At 41.4% G+C, this 20,159-nt stretch overlaps 1 protein-coding gene across 1 annotated transcript in view; it reads left to right on the top strand.

Annotated features, from left to right (window-relative positions):
• OGFOD3 (2-oxoglutarate and iron dependent oxygenase domain containing 3) overlaps nt 1-20,159 on the top strand; it is a 93,952-nt gene that overhangs the window by 52,090 nt on the left and 21,703 nt on the right. The window contains exon 9 of the mRNA XM_019542823.1: nt 14,377-14,500. Coding sequence (XP_019398368.1) covers nt 14,377-14,500 — 124 coding nt within the window. The remainder of the gene's footprint in view (nt 1-14,376; nt 14,501-20,159) is intronic.

Raw genomic sequence — 20,159 nt, 5'->3', positions numbered from 1 at the left:
ACGCAGGGTGGTGACAGGACAGGGTGGTGGGTGTTGGCAGCAGCTGCCATGTGCGAGTTTTCCCCCAACAATCCCCCCATGTCTGGTTGGCCATCCAGTAATTCCAGTTAATTAAAATGATGGTTAGTAAAATGCCAGATAACAGGGCTTTTACTGAACTTAGATTTGGTTTTCTACAAATGTTAAGGAACGTGTTTTATTGTTTGAAAGAGGAGTAAGTTCTTTCTTTAATGTTCCAAAGAACAGAATAATTTCCAAAATATTGACAAACTTTTGAATCATCAAAGAGGATCACTGCTTAGCGTCTTGAAGAAAATGTTGTAGGTAACAGATCTTACTCCTTCCATGTTGCAATGAAAGGAGCTTTCTTCCTTATTTCACTATACGTACAGCTTTCTAACAATACAGACCAGTTGGACTGCACAAGTGGCATGGGAGGATCTAAAATTTTAAAAAAGAGGAATGCAGATGGTGTAGTGCACCATCATATATAATACAATGTATATTTTTATCAACTTAAAAAGAAACTAGAAGCATTACTGATAAGCTAGGAGAAAACAGTTATATTATTCAGTTTAAGATCAGAGCAAGAACAAACATACATTTGTTGGTTTAATATGGTTGGTTTGGTTGATTTAGTTTGCTATATTCTGTATTAAGTATAAAAGGAAATCACAACAGACTGGACAAAAATAATCAAAGTATGTTGTTTCTTTAGTCTTGTAGTCGTTAGAATTAAATGGACATCTCTTTCAGATTCGTAAAATTAATTCTAGCCTTTTGGAACATCTTGACAGATTATCCAGTGTTTCACTGAAAGTTGTTTCCAGACCTGAGTTAATGTTTTTAGCTAGAGTTAAAACCAGTCTGCAGGGCTGTGAAACAGGAGCTACATTACCAGGAGCAGCTAACACACAGCAAAATTGCAGATGAAAGGCTAGCTTTCTTTTGATTAGTTGAATATTAAGACCATTAAAAAGGAGATAAGGTCATTAACACCTGTGGAATAAAAGAATGTAGAAAGAAGCAGGTAGATTATGAGCCATGAAGTAAATTGATTTATCACTGCTGCCTGAATAAAAATGCTGCTGCTGCTACCAGACCGTTGATTTTAAACTTTTGGTGGACCAGGAATCAAAAGTTGCGGGAGGGGAATGCAACCGCACCACTGCACCGCCATCCTTGATCCACCTCTGACAATTGATGTATGCAAAAATGTAAAAAAAATCTAGCTCTTGCACTTCTATAGGATGTTGCTTGTCTAACTAGCTGTCTGTGGAGAAAGCTATCACATTTACATGTTCATATATCAGCAGATGCAAATGCAGGGTCTTTGGAGTACTCATTCTTCTTGCATTTTCCTAAAGCGATACATTATTGAAAAGATGGCAATTGAATTCTTTAAGTGATGTCTTTGTTTTTAAAATTTGAGGAGGAAAAAAGGACTGGCAGGAAACCTTGTTTTTCCCTCCTTAAAACAAATTACGTTTTGTTATGCATGAATGGGAAGCTTGTAATCACAAAGATGAATAATGTATGTTCGAATTTATAAACAGCAAAATCAAATTTAAAAAGGTTGCTGGCCTGGGGTGCTGGGTTTCATCTTGGATAAATTTTGCTTATGGCTTAAGCCTTTCAAAATTAATGTTTGCATGATTTATAACAGATTTCCTATTGTGAATTTTACTCTAACAACTTTTTTCTCATTAAAAGTAGATGTGAAAAGCTACCCATAATTAGAAAGGAACTGTAATTACCCTTAAAATATTATGTGGGACTTGAGGTATTTTCACTATAATTTTGATTGTCAATATGATATTATAGAAGGTCAGCTTTAATCACTGACCTTGCAGAACAGTGGAAGAGAGATGTTCAGATTTGACGTTGCTGTTGAATGTACATCAAATATTGAAAAAATACATTGAGTCAATAATCTTGTGCTGAGAAACTTTTCCTAGCCAGGTTCATACAGTGCAGAGAGATTAAATCTGTTGACCACAGATGCATAAACCTATTGCCTATTTAGATCTGACAGTGTCCTCGATTTTTCTTTCGTCTGAAAAAAGGCTAATACTGCAGAGAAATAGTAGTGATCTGTGAATGCTTTAGTTAGTGAATCTTGCACAGTTTATCATTCTGTCTTTTACTTAAAATAATGAAGCAGCATTGTGGACAATCTCTATCTTGTTATGCTTAATATTTCTAGCAGCACTGTTTATCTTCTCTGTTCTACTGAAGGTAGAACATTCACTATGTCTTAAATGGCTTTTACGTATAATTACCTTTTATAGTTATTGATGAGAGACCACAGTCTGGCTTAGAGAGAGAACAGGAAAAACGGAGGTATCTCAGTGAGGTTTTTCCACTGCTATCTTTATCATCCAGCCTGTAGCTGCCCCCTCTCCCCTTCCTGCCCCCGCCCCCTTTCTCAGACCATTCTGGTGGCAGTGGGGAAAGACTCCCTGCACCTCCCCAGACCCACAGTTACCTTAGTTTGGGGGAGTGCGGGAAGCATTGTCCCACTGCTCCTTCCCCTGCCAGATTGGAGTGAGGAGTGGGGCAATGGCCCCAGATTATTCCCTAGATTGGGTTGCCCCTGCTCTGGGGAGTAGGCAGGGACATACAGGCAGTAGCTCTGCCATTTTGCTCCTGGTTTCTGGGAACAGAGTGGAGGGAGCAGTGGGCCAGTGGCCTTTTGCCCATTCCCCAAACCAGGGACATCCTATTCTCAAGAAGACTCGAGGAGGGAGTGGCAGCTCAACTCCTCTGTGATTCGGAGGGGGACTCTACTGCTCGAGGCCGTCCAGTCATGGACGAGTCAAACAAAGATGTATACGTGTCTTTCTAGTGAGAGAAACTCTCCCACAGCGGAGATCTTTTACACATCTTCCGGATGATCTTTCTCTCTGGGGGTTTGTGTTTCTTCCAGGAGAAAGTGAATGAATGCTTGTATGCTGGCAATTTCTACTGGGAAAGAGAGATTCTTGTGGTAGAAATATAACACCTGTATGTGGCCTGAGTCTCTAACCAGCAAAAAAAAGCCATAAATCTTCATTAATTTTCTTGCAAAGAGCATATAAAAAACTGATCTAATATTTTGAAAATGTAACTACTCCTAAATTTCCTTTTGTGCTGCTTGTCAACATGTAACTTGCTGAGAATTATGTTACTTTTATTCTGGAGTACTGGCTGTGTCCAGTGCTAGGTCAGGTGTAGAAGAATCTGCTGTCCTTTCTCTCTGAACCTTGCATTCTTTTGTACCATGCTTTTCCCTGGAACCAGATGACAGAAAAGGGATAGCTTACAAGGTGTAAAAATAAGTCCTATAAATGTATAACTGCCTTAGGGCAGTGATTCTCAAACAGTGTGCTGTGGTACCCTGGGGTGCCTTGAGATTCTTTAAAGAGTGCTGCAGTGTGCCACACAATGTTAGCTCAGTTAGACTTACAAACATGATTTACAAGATAAACCTAGTGATTTCAAATAGAAATCCCTTGTTGTGGTCTTTCTGAGTTCTTTGCAACAAAAACACTGCTCTATTATTTTCTGTAGTAAAAAAAAAAACAACTAAAGCTGGCATTTCCCAAGGGGTGCCTCAAAGCTATCCAGGGTGTCCTTAACTCTAAAAAGGTAGAGAGAACCACTGCTTTATGGAAATGGCAGAGCCCACTTGAGAATGGACAGCTTTGAGCCTATTCTTATAAATGATCATCTTCAACTTCCACTGATGTTAATACCCACCTCTGTATGTTCCATTTCTTTTAGGCTGCTTGCAGTCATTAACACCCCCCTCCCCTCCCACATGGCACTTTACCTGAAACTCGGCACATCAATGCACTGAGCCCCGCACATGCCCAGCACAGGCAGTGCCTTAGCTGGACCCAGCTTACCCAACATCTATAAAGATCGGGTGCTTTAGTGAGGCTTTTTTGGCACTTTAACTAATTGAATCAACTTTAGCTAAAAGGGCCAAAAAGCCCTGCTGAATTGCCCAATCTGTACAGATGCTGTGGGGCTGAATTGAAGTAATGCACTGCTTCATCCAGTAGAGTACTTTTTTTTTTTTTTAACGTCTGCCAGCAGCCTTCATTCCCAAGTGCCTACTGCAGCCTAAAAAACAATGGTGGGAGTCTTGGAAGAAGGAAAGCGAAATACAGTGTGGTGGTTTCCACGGAACATTGGAAAACCTGCATTTTGTCTTGGAACTCTGCTAATTCTTAGTCACGGTGCAGAGGACGTATCTACACAAGATGTTTACTGCAGAGTTGCCTACTTAGCTCTGCAGTAAAAGTCTCAGCATCTACACATGTGGCCCTATTAGGCTGCGGGAAATTAATAAACACTGCAGCAGGTTAGCACTTACAAATACTAGTACTATCCTGCTGCAGTTTTTTCATGTGCAGCAATGCGGGTGTAGATGATGACCTGACTGACTGGGGCATGAGGATGCTTCAGTGTGGGGGCTGCCTGCTGGCTATCCCTGTACTGAAGCACTGTCACACCCCAGCCAGCCCCTCTACAGCATGTTGATCCAGGTTGGAGCAGCCCCAGGCTGGCAGGTTGACCTCCCCTCACCTCCCTGCCAGCTGGGGCTGGCTCAGTGTGTGTGGCATCGTATGTGCTGGAGTTTATTGCTATGCATTAATATGCATGTGTAGATGTGTCCAGACTGGAACAAAATGCACTGACTTGGATAAAATTTTCAAATATCATTCAGAAGGAAGCTCACTTTCTCCATCTTCCTCTCCTTTTTTCCCTTTCTAGATAAAATAAAGTCATAGGAAAAACAGATTGATCTGCGTGCATACTGCTGCTTTAGGTAACTTGCTAGATATCCGTTAACCAATGTATGGGACCTTTACAAACTGCTGTAATGTCTCTTGCAATACAGCAGGTGTAAAATAGAGCAGAAATGCAATTGTCTCATGGCATGGGCGTTCCTAGACAGAAATACTCTAAATATTTATTGATGATTTGGGAATTTGAGTTTTCCCAAACCCCACTTCTCTTGACAAAAGGCCAGCTAGCTCAAGCTTAACTTAGCTTGATCTAGAGATTTTTGTGTGCAGGTGAAACTCATGTTTAGGACAAACTTCAGTTACAGTTGGATCTAACAATGCAAGGGAGACAGACCCTCATACCCCAGTGTTTAGTGGTTTGCAGTGCTTATTTTTAAATCAGATTCCAATATTTAGCATAGATTCCTGTGATAACTTGTGTTTTCTTTTTCTAAAAACCTCAGATTCTGGAATCATGTTTCTCAGCTTTCCTTTTTCTTTAAAGGGAGTTTTAAGTTTCTGATAGCAAAAATAGCTGGGAAATATAAAAAGAATAATCAGGTTCATGAGCCCTTATAGCAACTAAATAGAACCCCAAATAAGTTTTAAAGAAATGCATTGCAACAGCATGGTCTATCCTTTAAGAGGGAGCAGACAGCCCTGTTGTAGAAGCCCAGCTGTGGGTGATTAGCTATTGAGGGGCTGTCCCATTAGTAGAGAGAGGTGAGCTGGGGGAAGGACTAGTTTGTGGCCAGGAGGTGGACTGCAACCTAGATAAGCTTGCTATAAGAAAGGGGCCAGGCTGCTAGGGCTAAGTGAAACAGCATCGTTCTGACTTGACTTCCGTTTCGATGATTCGACAGAACAGTGTTTCATTTTGAGTTTTGCTTCGTTTTGAAATCACTGTTTTGTTTCGTTTAATCAAAACTCTTTTGCTGTTTCAACATTTTGCCCATCCAGTGCTGGGAAGATTGGTGCTGCTGCTGGCCCCAGCCAGCAGCGCCAGCCTCCTGTGATTTGGGAGGCAGATTGGGGGCCCCCGCACCCCCAGGAGCAGTCTGGCACAGCCCCTACAGCCCTTCCGGGGGTGTGGGCAGCTCTGATCTGCCGGCTGGATGAGAGGGCGCTGGTGCTGCCAGCTGGAGCCAGCAGCAACACCAGTCTTCCCAGCACGGGGTGCACTCAGCTGGCAGCACCAGCCTTCTTTCATCCAGCAGGCAGATCGGAGCTATCTGCACCCCTGGGAGGGCTGCAGGGGCTGTGCCAGATTGCTTCTGGGGGCAAGGGGGCCCCGACCTGCCTCCCAGATCACAGGAGGCTGGCGCTTCTGGCTGGGGCCAGCAGCAGGTGGGCCTGGGGCAAATCAGCTCGTGCAGGGACCTGCCCCCACTTGAGCTGATTTGCCCCGGGCCCTGCACTCTCCTTGAGCCGGCTTCAGTACAGGACCCAGGGCATATGAGCTCGTGCAGGGATCTTCCCAGCACTGGCTATGGGCTGTGCCTAGCGCCTGTCCCAGCCAGCAGCAGCAGCCTCCTGTAATCCAGCAGGCAGATTGAGGGTCTGTACACCCGGAGGAGTCTGGCACAGCCCTGGAGCCCTCCCAGGGTGCGGGCGGGCCTCGATCTGCCTGCTGGATGACAGGAGGCTGCTGCTGCCTGTTGGGACCAGCGCTGAAGCCAGTAAGCCTGGCTTCGAAACTTGAAATGTTTTGAGTGTCCTTGTTTTGTTTCAATCTCGCTGTTTTGAGCTTGAAACGTATTGAAACAGCTTCGAAACGAAACATCAGGTGAAATTTTGCACAGCCCTACAGCCTACAATACTGCCTGGAGAAGGGCTGAAAGTATTGTTTGCTCGCTAGTTTGTTTGTTTTTTTGTTTGGTATAAGAACTGAGTTGGTGTTTAGAGGACTGGCTACAGGGCTTTTCAAGGCAGCAAAGCCAACCTGCAAGGCAGCAGGTTCACCAACCCCCTTACACTTACTATTAAGGAAGCAGGGTGCTTCATGACTTGTGAATTCTTGAGTTTGTCAATAATGCTATATAAAGTCATTTTTATAATGCCAACAGAGCTATATTTGTCATTGCTTACATGCTTAAAACATGTTTTGAAAGTTTTACTACTCACATTTTTGTAAACCAAAGCTGAGATGATTTTAAAGTTTATTATTCCTTACCTGAAAGAATCTATCCAAACATTTAGCAGTCTGAAAAGCCAGGCATCCAGATTCAAGCTGTGTATATTAAACTGTATAACTGCAGATTGGAGAAGTGGGGGTGGGAAATGGCTTAATATCTTATCTTCTTTCTTCAGGTGATGTATACTGGAGCAGGGGTACAATATCACATTGAGATCCTCAGGAAAATGCACTGTTCAAGGCTTTCTCAATCAGGTGGTCTGTGCTAATTGTGGCAACTTCATGATTTTTCTTCAGGACTTCTGTCATAATATTTGAATACTTTTGTGCTGAAAACATCTTCCTGTTGTTAGAGTTGGGCTTGAGCAGCAGTTTCCAAGCATTGAAGCTTAAATGTATTTCACCTTTTATGTATTAGTGCTATTTATTGATACTTATTTAAGAAGTGTGTGTATATGCACTTAATGCAGAAAAGGGGATATTGGTGTTTTGTAGGGCTAAGTGAGTAACAAGAGGTGGGGAAATGTGCTTAAAAAAGGGGCTGAGAGGATACAGAGTGTTCCTGAATGCAGGCAGTATGAAAAAGCAAGTCATATTAAATCAAATGTATGGTAAAGACTGAAGGTTATTGGTAGTTCATAGTAATGTGTTACTGTGAATCTGCAGATAAACACCTACACACATTCTTTCCTAAGCTTAAATTCTTAAGTTACAGCATTTACCTGATCCAAGACAACTTCTGGGTCAGGGCTGGGGCCGAAGGTATAAGTGGCAGGGGGGGAGGGCAAGTGGCACGGGGGTAGGATGTGTACTCTTTCTGCATGCCCCCTGCTTTCCCCCCTCCCCGCCATGAGTCTCCTGTGTGCACTTCCTCCCCCACTGTACAGTCTCCCTAGTGGTGCCTCCTACTCCCAGTGCATGGTCTACCCCACCTTCACTGGGCATGAGCCCCCCTGGCCTGGGGCAGGTGGCAACTTAGCTCCAGTTTCAGCCTTGGGCCTAGGGCTGAAGCCAGAGCTGAGCCACTGCCTGCTCCAAGCCGGTACTTCAGTCTAAGACTGAACTTTCCCCCCCCCAATTTTGATTGGGGAAAAAAAACCTTGTCTTGTACCATATTTACTCAAATACTTTTTTGCAACTTGTGGAACTTCAGACTTAAATTCAGAGGTGTGTTTAAAATTCTTACCCATCTGCCAAGGCATTCAGAAATCGATGGTGAAACAAACAGTTCTGCTGCCTTTCTTTCCCTGTTGTTCAGGATTTGGCAGCCTTCTTTTTTTAGTGTGTGTTGCTGTGTGTTAAATTTTAAAGTCAAACAAATCTTCACTTGCTGCCACAGAAAGCAGGATATCTCCTAAAGACTTCCAGTCCAGTTTGGGTGGAGGTACTGCATTTTGAATGCTTCTTTTTCCCACTCCCAATGTTTCTCTGTTGAGTGATCCCTTCTTCTACTTATGTCCAGCTGAAAAATGACGATAGGTTTACTCCTTGGAGTCTTGCAAAGTGAATGAAGCAGAAGAAAATCTTTTTGTTTGGAGGCTTTGGCACTGCAGCCTCCAGCTGACTTGGATCCTGGTCATCCTGTAACATATGATGTCCAATTTTGGTGCACACTGCATGGGTGGCATGTTTTGCGGGGGTGGCCCTCCAGATATTCCCCACCACCACCACACAGGCTATACAAGTGGCATTTGGACCTGCTTGCAGGCTGCTATTTGGACAGCCATGCTATAACATATTGATCTGGCCTCCTTAGTTTTTCATTTTCTAGTAAGATCTGCATTTCTTCCTTTCCCATCTGTGATCCTGCAGTTCATAATTCTGACTAGATTATTACAAGCTAACTTATTTCTTCACTGGCAACACAGGGGCTCCACATAGCCGCAAGAGACTACTTGCATATTTCTACTTCCAGATGTGATGTGGAGTGGCATGGTCCTTTTCATTGTGTAGTAAAGCAATTTTCTTTTTTGAAAATTTGAAGGGATTTTTATTTGGGCAGAAGACTTATGCTAGTATTTCACCGTTTTCCTCAAGTGTTTGTGGGGGGTGGGTATATCTGGCAGGAAAGTGGGTAGGGTACAGATTCAGATATGTCCATTTGAAGCTCTGTTTTGGAAGCACAGCCCTTAATACAGTACATCTCCTCTTATGATAGGAAGACATAGTGCATATTACTAAAATTATCAGTCTGCTGAATAAACATAAGTTTAAAATAAGCAAGGAGGATTTCATAAAATACACTTAATTTGTAGTATTGTATAATGTGCTAATAATTGTTATCATAAAAATAGTTTTAGCAATGCAAGGTTTTACTGCAGGTATCTGGAATTAAATATAAATTCTGGCATGCAAATTATTCAGACTAGCAAAGTGCATGTTAATGAGCTTCTGACACATGCTGTATGAATTCTCAAGTTAAATAGCAAAATATTTAAATCTTAGTTTTGTTCCCTTCGTATGTCTTAAAATAACTTGCTGGAAGCAAGACTTGGTAACTTTTTTTTTTTTTTTATCAGACTACGTATATAGCTGGGAGAAATGTTGACAAGGTGCAGGGGGGGAGCCCTGGGAATGTGGGAGTAGGGAATGGGGAGCCCTGGGGGACAGGGGGTAAGCCTGGCATGGGAGGGAGGGGGGTACTTACCTTTCAGTCCTCCAGGCCCCTGCTGGCCTGAAATTGCAACTGCTCCAAACTCGAGCTAGCTCTAGCACCCATCAACATTTCTGCAGCTCACTGTAAGGTATAACAAGGTCCTCACAGACGTGGGGTCAGGCATTTTGACTAAAAACTTTCTCTAATGTGTCCAAGCAGACAGTTGGTCTGAGAAAACATATTACCAAACAAACCTTTGTTTTGCACGTATTCCCTGGACCATCATGGCTACAGCACCACTCCTACCCTAAATTGCTCCCACTCTAAATTGGAGCTGTTCTACCCAGCTGTATTGGGCACCTAGTGACCTCCATGTGGATGTTGGGATAAGTTTCTATACTATTGGGAAGCTGCTCAGTCTCTCTGGACTGTGAGCAGAATCTAAGGTTATCTAATCAGCCATCTGTGAACTCTTGCATGTCAGTGACTGAGTCCGGGAGGCATATTCCAAGGGCCTTTGGTGAAATTTGGTTGCCTCTGCTACCAATTTTAGGTTATTTGTGGGATTGAGAAAAACACAGGTCACATGCCAGCCAGCTCTTTCATAACCAGGGGTGGAAATGTATGAATTCCGTTTGGTCTCAGAAGCCTCCACACCAGCTGTGTCTATATTGATGAGGCTGTGATGCATGATGGGTATTTTGAAAGTTACTAGGCGCATCGACATGAGATGCTACGTAACCGTAGCAACACGCTCCCTTGCTATAGCGTGTTGCTACGGTGACATAGCAGCTAAAAATAACCAAGTACTACCGGCACCGCGCCGTACAGGCTGTTACCGCACCCTCATTTAATACTTTCAAAAGGAAGTACTAAATGACGGCACAGTAACAATGGCACCATAGGGGCATGTGTAGACATGCCCACTGTGACCTTCAGCAGGTTTGCTGAGCTAATGTAGGGTCAGTGGGTGGTCAAACTCCCTGCTTAAGCTGAAGGTCTACAGGGCAATGATGCCGACCCTGCTACATGGATGTGGGACTCTGAGGGTATACACAAGGCATGTATCCCACTGCACCAAAGATTCTTGCATGCTTTGCTTCAGGTTAACTGGTATGCTGGAATAACATGTTAAGATTTTACAGGATGCTGGGTATTGAAGTACTAATTGTGAGGGCTCTGTTAACTACATAATAGGATAAGTACCCCAACAGCTGCTGTAAAGTTAGCTTGAATTTGGCAGGAAGAAGGTTGGCTACCCTTGCAAGCATCTTAAGTATGCTTTTAAGTGACACTTGCCACAAAGCAACATATCAGTTAGTCACTTGGAGTCTTTCACTGCTAAACGGCATCAATAGTACACCAAGGTACACGCTTTGAGCAGCAACCACATGATAACAAACAAAAAAAGCAAGTAAGGTGAAAAGAATGACGACAGCCATAGGGACGTTGGTTTACAGGGCTCTCAGAGATTTGTGGAAGAAGCTGCTTATTGCACATTAGCCATTCCAGTCACTTATGTACCCTCCATGGCTGACCTGGTATCTAATGCTGTCATCCTTGCCTAAAGGCACCCAAAGATGCTCTTTTTATAAAGACTTACTGAAATTTCTTCTGTCTGTAGTTGACCGTATAAGGCTTTTTACCTGGTTTCAGTTATCAGTTTGCGTGTGTGGTTTGAACTTCTGAGTCAGAGCCTTATGAATCCTTTTGGCTTTTAATGATTTGGGGATGATAAATACATTTGATACTCATATGGATGCTGACTTATTCCACAGAGACTAAGCATTTCTGTGAATAATTTAGCATCATTAAGTTCCCAGTTATCATAAAGTGCCACCACTTCTCAATACAGATCCACTTTTGACCAGTAACGTTGCTGAAATTGCAGGATAGAAAAGCCCATTTTCTGCTCAAAGTTAGATGACATTGTGACCATTTGGGGAATTCATACAACTTAAGTTTTCTGAGTTTGGTTAGGAACTCTGAATCTTTACCAAGCCACCAACTTCACTTTGGCTCTGCAGTCTTTTGCCTCTTCTGTCTTTTTACCACAAGGAGAGGATGAAACTCTAGGTTGGTAGGAACTACTGAGGGAGGATTGCTGAGGGCTATACCATTGATTTGTTAATTGTTTAAACATGAAGTTAGCTGCAGCTGAAGAACTGGGAGAATCCTGTGGCAACCTGGCAAGATCTAGTACTCAGAAAGGAGACTGATCAGGGACATACCATTTGCTCCTTTATAGCCTTTTAGTGAGTGATTCACCCTTTATGACCAAGGTCAGTAGTTTAAGCTGAGGGGAGCTTTCTGCACCAGGAAGCTGATGAGGACACTCTGCCTTCCTCCCACTGGAAGAGTGAGCCAGAAAAGGGCACTGTCCTTAAGAAGTTTGCTATCTTTATGTAAAGCTCTGTAAACTGTTATTAAACAAAGGGGTGATCAGAAACTCTGTGCAAGCCATATGCATCAGTATGTGTTCACTTGCATATATCTCCTGAAGGCTCACACCTTTGACATTTTGGGAAAGTGAATTTAAGCTCCCAGGCGAGTCTGGGGGGTCAGTGATTGGACTGTGAGTTCCAGGTCTCAAAATGGATGCTAGACAGGAAGTGTGCACCCCAGAAATGAGACTAGAGACTATAGATAGCCTGGGCTCTGTTCAGATGCCAGAGGCTTACAGCATCTGGGAGTACATTCAGCATCATCCTTTACAAGCTGAGAAGAAAAGACACAGCCTCATTTGTTCACACTTTCAGCAAGACTTCGATGACTCTAAAGTGAAACCCAGAAAAGAAAATATGCACCTGTGCTTGTTCTAGGCATGGAGCATGTACTATGGGGGTTACACATTTAATGTGTAACTACAGCTGCTGAGACTGAACAAGAAATTTCCTTTGTTAAGAGTTCTCTGGGTTTCACTTTAGAGTCATCAAAGTCTTGCTGAAAGTGTGAACAAATGAGGCTTTGTCTTTTCTTCTCAGCTTGTAAAATAAGAAGAGGTGTTGAATATCTTTAAACTGAAGTGTGGTCAGAGAAATGTCTCCAGTTTGGTGTTGGAGACACTCTAACAAGACTGTTTCCATAGATAATTGTTTTTTTGGTAGCCCCAAGGTCTGAGTTGAGATGGAATGGAGGATGCCATTGAAGAAGCCACGGCCCTAAATTACAGACATAAGGAAGCTTAAATCCTGCTGAATTCATGCGGTATGAGAGACAAACAGCCTTTCTGTTCCACAAGCAGTCCTAGGACCAGTGCTGTAGCCTTATCATAAGTGTCAATCAGCACATTTTTCTTTTTGGCAGAAGAGAGCTCTGTGATGATGGCTGCTGCCGAAGAGAGGGTTCTGGAGAGGGGATTTATTACTAGCCTTAAACAAGGTGATGAACTGTCAAGGTGTGATGGCTAAAATGTCATTAATAATGTCAATTTCATAAATGCCCATCCAAAGTGCCTTGCATTGCTAATGAGGGTTAGATAAAGAGAGGGTGAAGAGGTGCACTGAAATTTTAATTTCTCCATTCTTCAGATTTAGATTTGAATCCAGCCTTGTCTCTTTACTGTAACTTTTCTTTTAAATCCTTTAGCAAAGTGAAGTAGATGTAAAGATCTTCAGCCTTTCTCTGGTGCCTTAATTGTAGTTTTCAATCCTGCCTTATTCTCATTGGTATTCCTCACCCATGTAGGATAGTGGCTACCGCTGTTATTGAAACAAAATTTTGGCTCTATCCGGTGCTGATGCATCTAAGTTTTTTAATTAGAAACTATCTAGAAAATATGTTAGTTTGACAAGTTTTTGTTCCTCTAAACAGCACTGTTCTCTAAAACAGCCATGGTGCTAAAAGGAATACTAATTGGAAATTGCTTATTTGTATAACCCACTGGACAACCCTGTTGTCTATTCCTTCACTTGTCCCTGAAAATAAAGCACGTTATTAAGTTGTCACTTTGGAAGGAAACCAGCAAATAATACCCCTGCTGATTTTAAATATTTTTTCTAATCATGGGTAACTTTCTCTGCTGGAATAGAAATATTATCAGAATCTAAATAAGTACAGTGTTAAGCAGTTTGACACACCTTATTATGTATATCAGTTGTCTTTTTCTGTCTTTTCACATGTGTACCAAAAGAAAAAGTGATGTAAAATAGGAAATTTGCTATGGAAGGGACCATCAGTCTGAAGGCATCATGACATTTAAAAGACGCTATATATGATGGACTTGAAAGTATAGTTTTTAGTTCTTTGTAGAAGAAAGCTTCCAAAAAAGAAGGAACCTTAGCTATTAACTTCTTTAAACAAACCTTAGTGAAAAGAAGAGCTGTTCATCTAACAAAACTCCATCTTTTCAGAGGATCTCATTCATCAGTACATTTGAGTTAGTGTATGAGAGCAGATAAAAGAGAGGAAAGGTGAAGGAGTGAAAGGTCAGGTTTCCAGACCACTTTCTTATCTGTTATTAGATGGGAAGTGAAATTAATCAGTCCAAGGGTTGCTCTTGGATCCTTTTTATCACTACCTATATGGAGAGTTTTCATCTTGGTTTAATATTTAGCTCTGAGCTCCTATACTTTTTTGCGCACCAGGCCAAAATGTCATTTCTGGGGCTGGTATCCTTTTTTTTCTAGGTTTAAACTGATCTAGGTCAGCTTAACTCTAGAGGAGTTAAGCTGACCTAGATCAATAGTGCCTTTTAAAAATTACTAGCAAATGAACACTTCATTCCTAGCATTAGAGAGGTTTCTAGTGTCTAATGTCTAAAATCAGATATGGGAGAATGGCAAATGGCAAGACCTATCATGCCTTTGATTTGCCTTCTGCAGAGGCCAGCATAGAATAAAGTAACTTAATGGTCTCTCTTTTCCTAGGTAGCCTATGGCTCCTTTGATTATACGTCATTACTTTACCTCTCTGACTACGCTGAAGACTTTGGTGGTGGACGCTTTGTATTCATGGATGTAGGTTCCAACAAGACCGTAGAACCGCGATCAGGTAAGCCTCCCACTTTACTTCTACTGCACAGTTCTGAATAGGTCATCTTCTGTCATCAGTAAACCTGTGGTACCGAACTGGGTTAACTTAATGCAGCTGTTTTCAACCCTTTTAGATTCAGGGCATGCCTCTATAACTGCAGCTCCACAGTTAAGAACCACTGACGTAGTGCAACTGAGGAAAGAATTCAGCATAGCGTGTTGCAAGTAGGTAATTGATAAGATGGTCTTGAGACATGATTGGGAATAGTCAAATGAATAGTTAGTAAGATGGGCAGGCCTGCAGGATTCATCATATTTGTGGGCAGCGTTCCCTCTAAGCTGTGTGGTGTACGTGGCCATGCAGGTGCGCTCATGCTGTGCATGCCATGCAGATTAGAGGGAAAGCTGTTTATGGGTACAGTTCAGTTGCATAGAAAGAAATAGTGAAACAGGCCAGAAATGGCCACTGTTTGAGTTATACTAAGATTAGCCGGGCATATGAAGTAACTTGAAAAGTCACAGTGTTCCTTAAATAGAACTTGTAAACTTCCAGGTTATGACTGAGAATGCGAATGAAAATGCATTTTCCAAATACTAGTTTCCAGTCTTTTATTTCCTACACTAACTGGGGCTGAAGCTGCTATGGAGGCAAGTATCTCTGTCAGGAAGAGGATGCTGTCTGAATGCTCCACGCTCATTATCTGTTTTCAGATAATAGATGGGTTTGGATTATGCTTCCTGGTTTTGGCTGTGAATATTGCCATGCTGGGTCTTTGGGGTGAAGTGAAGCCTGGCTGATATAATGTGCTGCTACCCATATTTTGAAAGATAATTGCGGCAGGGAATCTGTTTTCTTAGTGATGGGAGAAGCAGAAGGACCAGCTTTTTGTAAGTTTCCCCTAGTAGGTTTTTTTTTTTATTAAGTGTACAGGGCACTGAGTGAACACACTGAAAGCCCAGGAAAAATAGTCTGGGCCAGAATAAACTGAGCCTTATCATCTGAGCTACAGCATGAAGAACAAGCAGGTTTGTTTGGGGAGGAAAGGGGAGGAGAGTGTTGAGGAAGGGTCTTCTCTACAATTTGATGCTAGTCTGTTCAGACATGCCCCAGTTTAAAGGCTTTCCGACAATGGAAAATACCCTTTTAATTCTTTTTAACACTTGTATGTAAAGGAAAGACTATCAATGACAGACAAAACATTGCGGTAGCATGAGTTCTGATTAATCTTGAGATGAGATAAAGGCCTGCTTGTGTCATCCTTGGAATTCCTGATTGTTTGCAGTTTCATCATTATGGCACATTATTAATTTTCTAGTGGTTGTGGATGCCTTACTTTCAGGGAGCCCAATAAGACACTTCCTTAAAGGAGCTTGATGTTTAGCAAATATTCCATGCTCATGGTCTGTAAATCTGACTGCTTCAGTGCTTCTTAGGTTGGGCACCCAAGGCAGTCACTAGAGAATTTAGGCTGTAATAGGTAATTGCAAAAACCAAGAATTAGTTGGGGTGACACCAGACAGGCCTTTCTAATAAGTAGCATGCAGCAGGTGTCTGTAGACCATTCCCGGTTAGTGGGATCAGGTAAGAGGAGTTCAACAGCTATGTGCTCTGAGCCCAGAGCAGTAACTGCAGAGCCTGCTCTGCACGGACTCTTTTGACATCTATATCTCAGTGTACACACTTATGTTAAAAATACACTTGCTGCTTTTCCCAGAAAAGATATGGGATGTGTATTGGGCTGTTTGCTTCTTTCTTGAGAATGAAGCCCAGTGGAAAGGAAGGAAAACCAAAGGAGGCAGTGTTAAATGCTGCTGGAATTCCCAGAGCCCCTCACTTCTAGCTGGGTGCACTGACCTGGACTCAACTGTCACTGAAAGTTGGTGGTTAGCCACTTGGTAGTTAAGCTCAGTTGTGATGAGGACTGTCCTTTTGCTCTGGGACACACAGCAGTGCTAGCACGTAGGGTGTTGTTACACAAGAATCAGTTGCAATATGTTGCTCAAGTAATCCTGTGAAAAAAGAAGCGGTTGGAGGTAAAACACAGTATAAAGGGCAACTTTTCCCCAGCCCTTTTCATATGGAGGGTTAAGATTCTGAAATATGGGTGTGCTGATTAAACATAGCTTGCACAAGTACTTTTTTACTAAGAAGAAATAACTCTAGGGTGTTTTTTTTTCTATCTCTAGAGGAAGTTCTTACAGCTGTCACCTTTCAGAATTTTTCAATTTTTCTCTTCCGTGCATCTTTTATACTTGTTCTCTGACCCCTGCTGTTCTTCTTCTCCCTCCCTACAACTTTTATATGAATTCTCTATAAATAACTGCTTAGTTCTCATATAGGTTGAATATATATATTTAGAAATTCTTCTCCAATGATTCTGAGTCTTTGCCAAACAATTCAGTTTTGCTGTAGCTCTAAAACTATTCCGATTATTAAGAAAAACACATGTTTTTATTGTTGCAATTTTTGCATTGCAAGAAAATGAATATCACATGCTGAAATAAATGCTTGGGTTTTTCCATAGGCAGTCATTTGCTCAGGTGTGAAAGATTAAGGATAAAAGGGAAAGAGAAATCACTTGTTATAGATGCAGTTGAACAGAAATGTGGTCATTTGAAGGGAGGTAACCAATTAATAATAGAACACTTTGGGACTCCCTTCTGGTGGAAATTTGACAAGGGCGAATTTCATTATTGTCTCTGAAGTGTCTTTCACAGCATTTAGGTGGAGCATAAATTTTGAGGGAAGCTGTATACAAGTAAGCAAAGGCAAACTACTGTGTTAAGCTGAGATTGGATATGAATTATTAAACCATTTATCTCTTTAAAAGTCTAATTTTTTAATTGTACAACAAGCGTATACATGCTCCCTAGTGTCAGAAATTAAATAGGATAGGAGGAGAAGAGAACACAACTGATCATTTTAAGGATGAGCCTGATTTCATAGCACAGCCTGCAATGCTAACTAGCTTGATTCTTGGAATCAGAGAAAAATATGGCTGGAAGGGGCCTCAGGTGGTCAATTAATTCAACCCTCTGTTCAAAGCAAGATCATTCATAGTTTAGAACAGAACTGGCAACTTACAGCTTGCAGGCTGGCCTGCCAAGCCATTTTTGTTGGGCCCAGGAAGCTGGGACATTGGCGGCAGTTGGGAGGCAAGAGGAATCAGCAGCTGGATTGCAAGCAGCATCTTGCCTTCAGACGGAGCTCTGTTAGTTTGTCCCGCTGTTCCTAAGAGCTTGCCAACCCCTGGTTTAAGACGCTGCAAACAAGTGTTTGTCTAAGCTGCATTTAACAATTTTCAGTGATGGAAATTCCACAGCCTTTCTAGGTAATCTCTTCCACTGCTTAGCTACCTTTTCAGTTCTTCCTAATATCTAATCTAAATCTCCTTGTTTGTAATTTAAGACATTTCCTTCTTGTCGTGTCCTTCCATGGACACAGATCAGTTGATTGCCGTCTTCTTTATAACAAGCATTTCTGTAGTTTAAGACGGTTAAACTCCACCCCTTCATTCTTCTCCTAGAGTAAATAATCTCAGTTCTTCCAGTCTTTCCTCATGTTTTGTGTTTTGTATACCTCTAATCACTTATTGTTCTCCACTGTATTTTCTTTCCAATTTGCCCATGTCTTATTGAACTGCATGGCCTGAATCTGGACACACTACTTCAGGTGAGGCCTTGCCAGAGGGAATCAAGTAATAATCTCCCTTAACTTGCATACAGCACTATTGATGATACATGCCTTTGTGCTACTAACTTTCTAAAAATGATACTGTACTGGTACCTTTCTGCTTGTCGCTGTAACCCCCAGGTCCATGTCTTTAGCATTGCAGTCTTGTCAGTCATTCCTCATTTTGTATTTGTGCATTTAATTTGTTCCATCTTAAGGGTAAAACTTTGCACTTGTCCATATTGAATTCCATACCATCTCTTTCAGACCATTTTCCCAATTTACCAAGCTTATTTTGAATCTGAATCCTGTTTTCTGAAGTGTCTACTACCCCACCAACTTGATGTTCTCTGTACATTTACTAAGTGTGCACCCGCTTCCATCCTGCAACTCATTAAGGAAGATACTGAACAGTATTGGGACCATGGCTTAAGCTTGGCCAACCCCCTTGATGTCCCCCAATTTAACACTGAGCTATTGATGACAGTCCTTTGAACACAAGTGTCCAGTTAGTTATGTACTCACTGTAGTAGTTTCATCTCCAGAACATTTTTCTTAATACTAACTTACTTAAATCCATGTCGCTTCTTATCATTTAGTAATCATCTAGGTTCTTAAAAACAATTGTTTGATGATTTGTGTCAGTAGCATTCCAGGTACCAAAGTTAGACTGACTGGTCAGCAATTTCATGGGCGTGTCTCCCCCTCCCAGCTGTATTTCTTTTAAGATACTGTATTTTCTCTTTTCAGGCTTCTGGGAACTCCCTGAATTCTCAATGGATCATCAGTTACTTTAGGCAACTTCACAAACATTTCTTATTTTATTTAGAGTCATCCTATAGCCCTTTTTTGTTTTGCTTCATAGAGATATTCATCTAAATAAAAGGGAATTTAAAATCCTTTCTTAATATAGAGGCCCTTGAGATGAATATGTTGTAAGGTATAAAACACACCATTATATAATTGAAACAATTGCATGACAAATTTATTGTTGGCAAGTTGCCAGCAAGACTTAGCTTCCATATGGAAAGTATCTGTTTTCAGGTAATCCAGGATACAGTAGAAATGTGTGCATCTGTGTATCTCAGCTTAATCTGGGACGCATTTCTGCTGCAAATAATGATTTATCCTGTATTAATGCGGAAATTCCCAGAGAGGATAGGATGCCATTCGGGACTAAAAATATTTTGTGTGATAAAGAAGAATTGAAAGATTATGGCTGATATCTTTGCTCAACATACTTTTTGTTCTGCCTGCTTCTGAAATAGACACCTTGGAGTTGATTTTCACAAGTGTTCTAGCTCTTTGCTCCATGTGCTCCCACTCTGACACCAACTCAGTCAATTTTAGTCTTTATAAACATTGCAACTCGCATTTCACTGCAATTTAGCCAGTTCTGCATGATCTAGAGTTCTTGTTGCTTATTTTCCTGTGTCTTGTGGCACCATATCACTGTGCCTGGTTTCCTTTTCCTTAGACTTCATTTGGCTGTCCAGTGACTTATCCTAATATGTTTATGAAAATATTTCAAGAAAAGATCTTAGATATGTATTATTAGGTGGTGAGAGATTTTTTTTTTTTTTTTTTTTTTTTACTGTAAAAAAAGCAAATTGAAGACATTCACTTCTAAAGTCTACAGAAACACAACATTATGATGGAGAGTTTACACACAGTTCAAGAACTTCCAAATTTAAATTCCTATAGCAATGGCCGCATTAAAGTTATACTTAAACCATATGTTTAGTAATCCACTGTATTGTATGATATAGTCATACCATGGTTAATGATGCTGAAGAAAGCAACTTTTTTTTTATAAGCATTTAATTTGCCAGGGGTATAATTGCTTTAATCTTTTTTCCTTTTACATTGAAGTTGGAAGATGCCTTGTAGTTTGGACTGCAAGGGGATTAAATTAGTTTAGTTGCAATGGAACTGGGTCAGAACAAACTTATAGTAAGTCAGCAGCAAGTAAAAATAAAGAATAATAAGAGATCAAGAAGTAGTC

The sequence above is a fragment of the Crocodylus porosus genome, unplaced genomic scaffold (assembly GCF_001723895.1).
Source record: "Crocodylus porosus isolate Cpor-Errol unplaced genomic scaffold, CroPor_comp1, whole genome shotgun sequence".
In the NCBI taxonomy this organism is placed as follows: domain Eukaryota; kingdom Metazoa; phylum Chordata; order Crocodylia; family Crocodylidae; genus Crocodylus; species Crocodylus porosus.
Note: the sequence above shows the minus strand (reverse complement) of the source record. Positions and strands in the feature narration are given on the sequence as shown.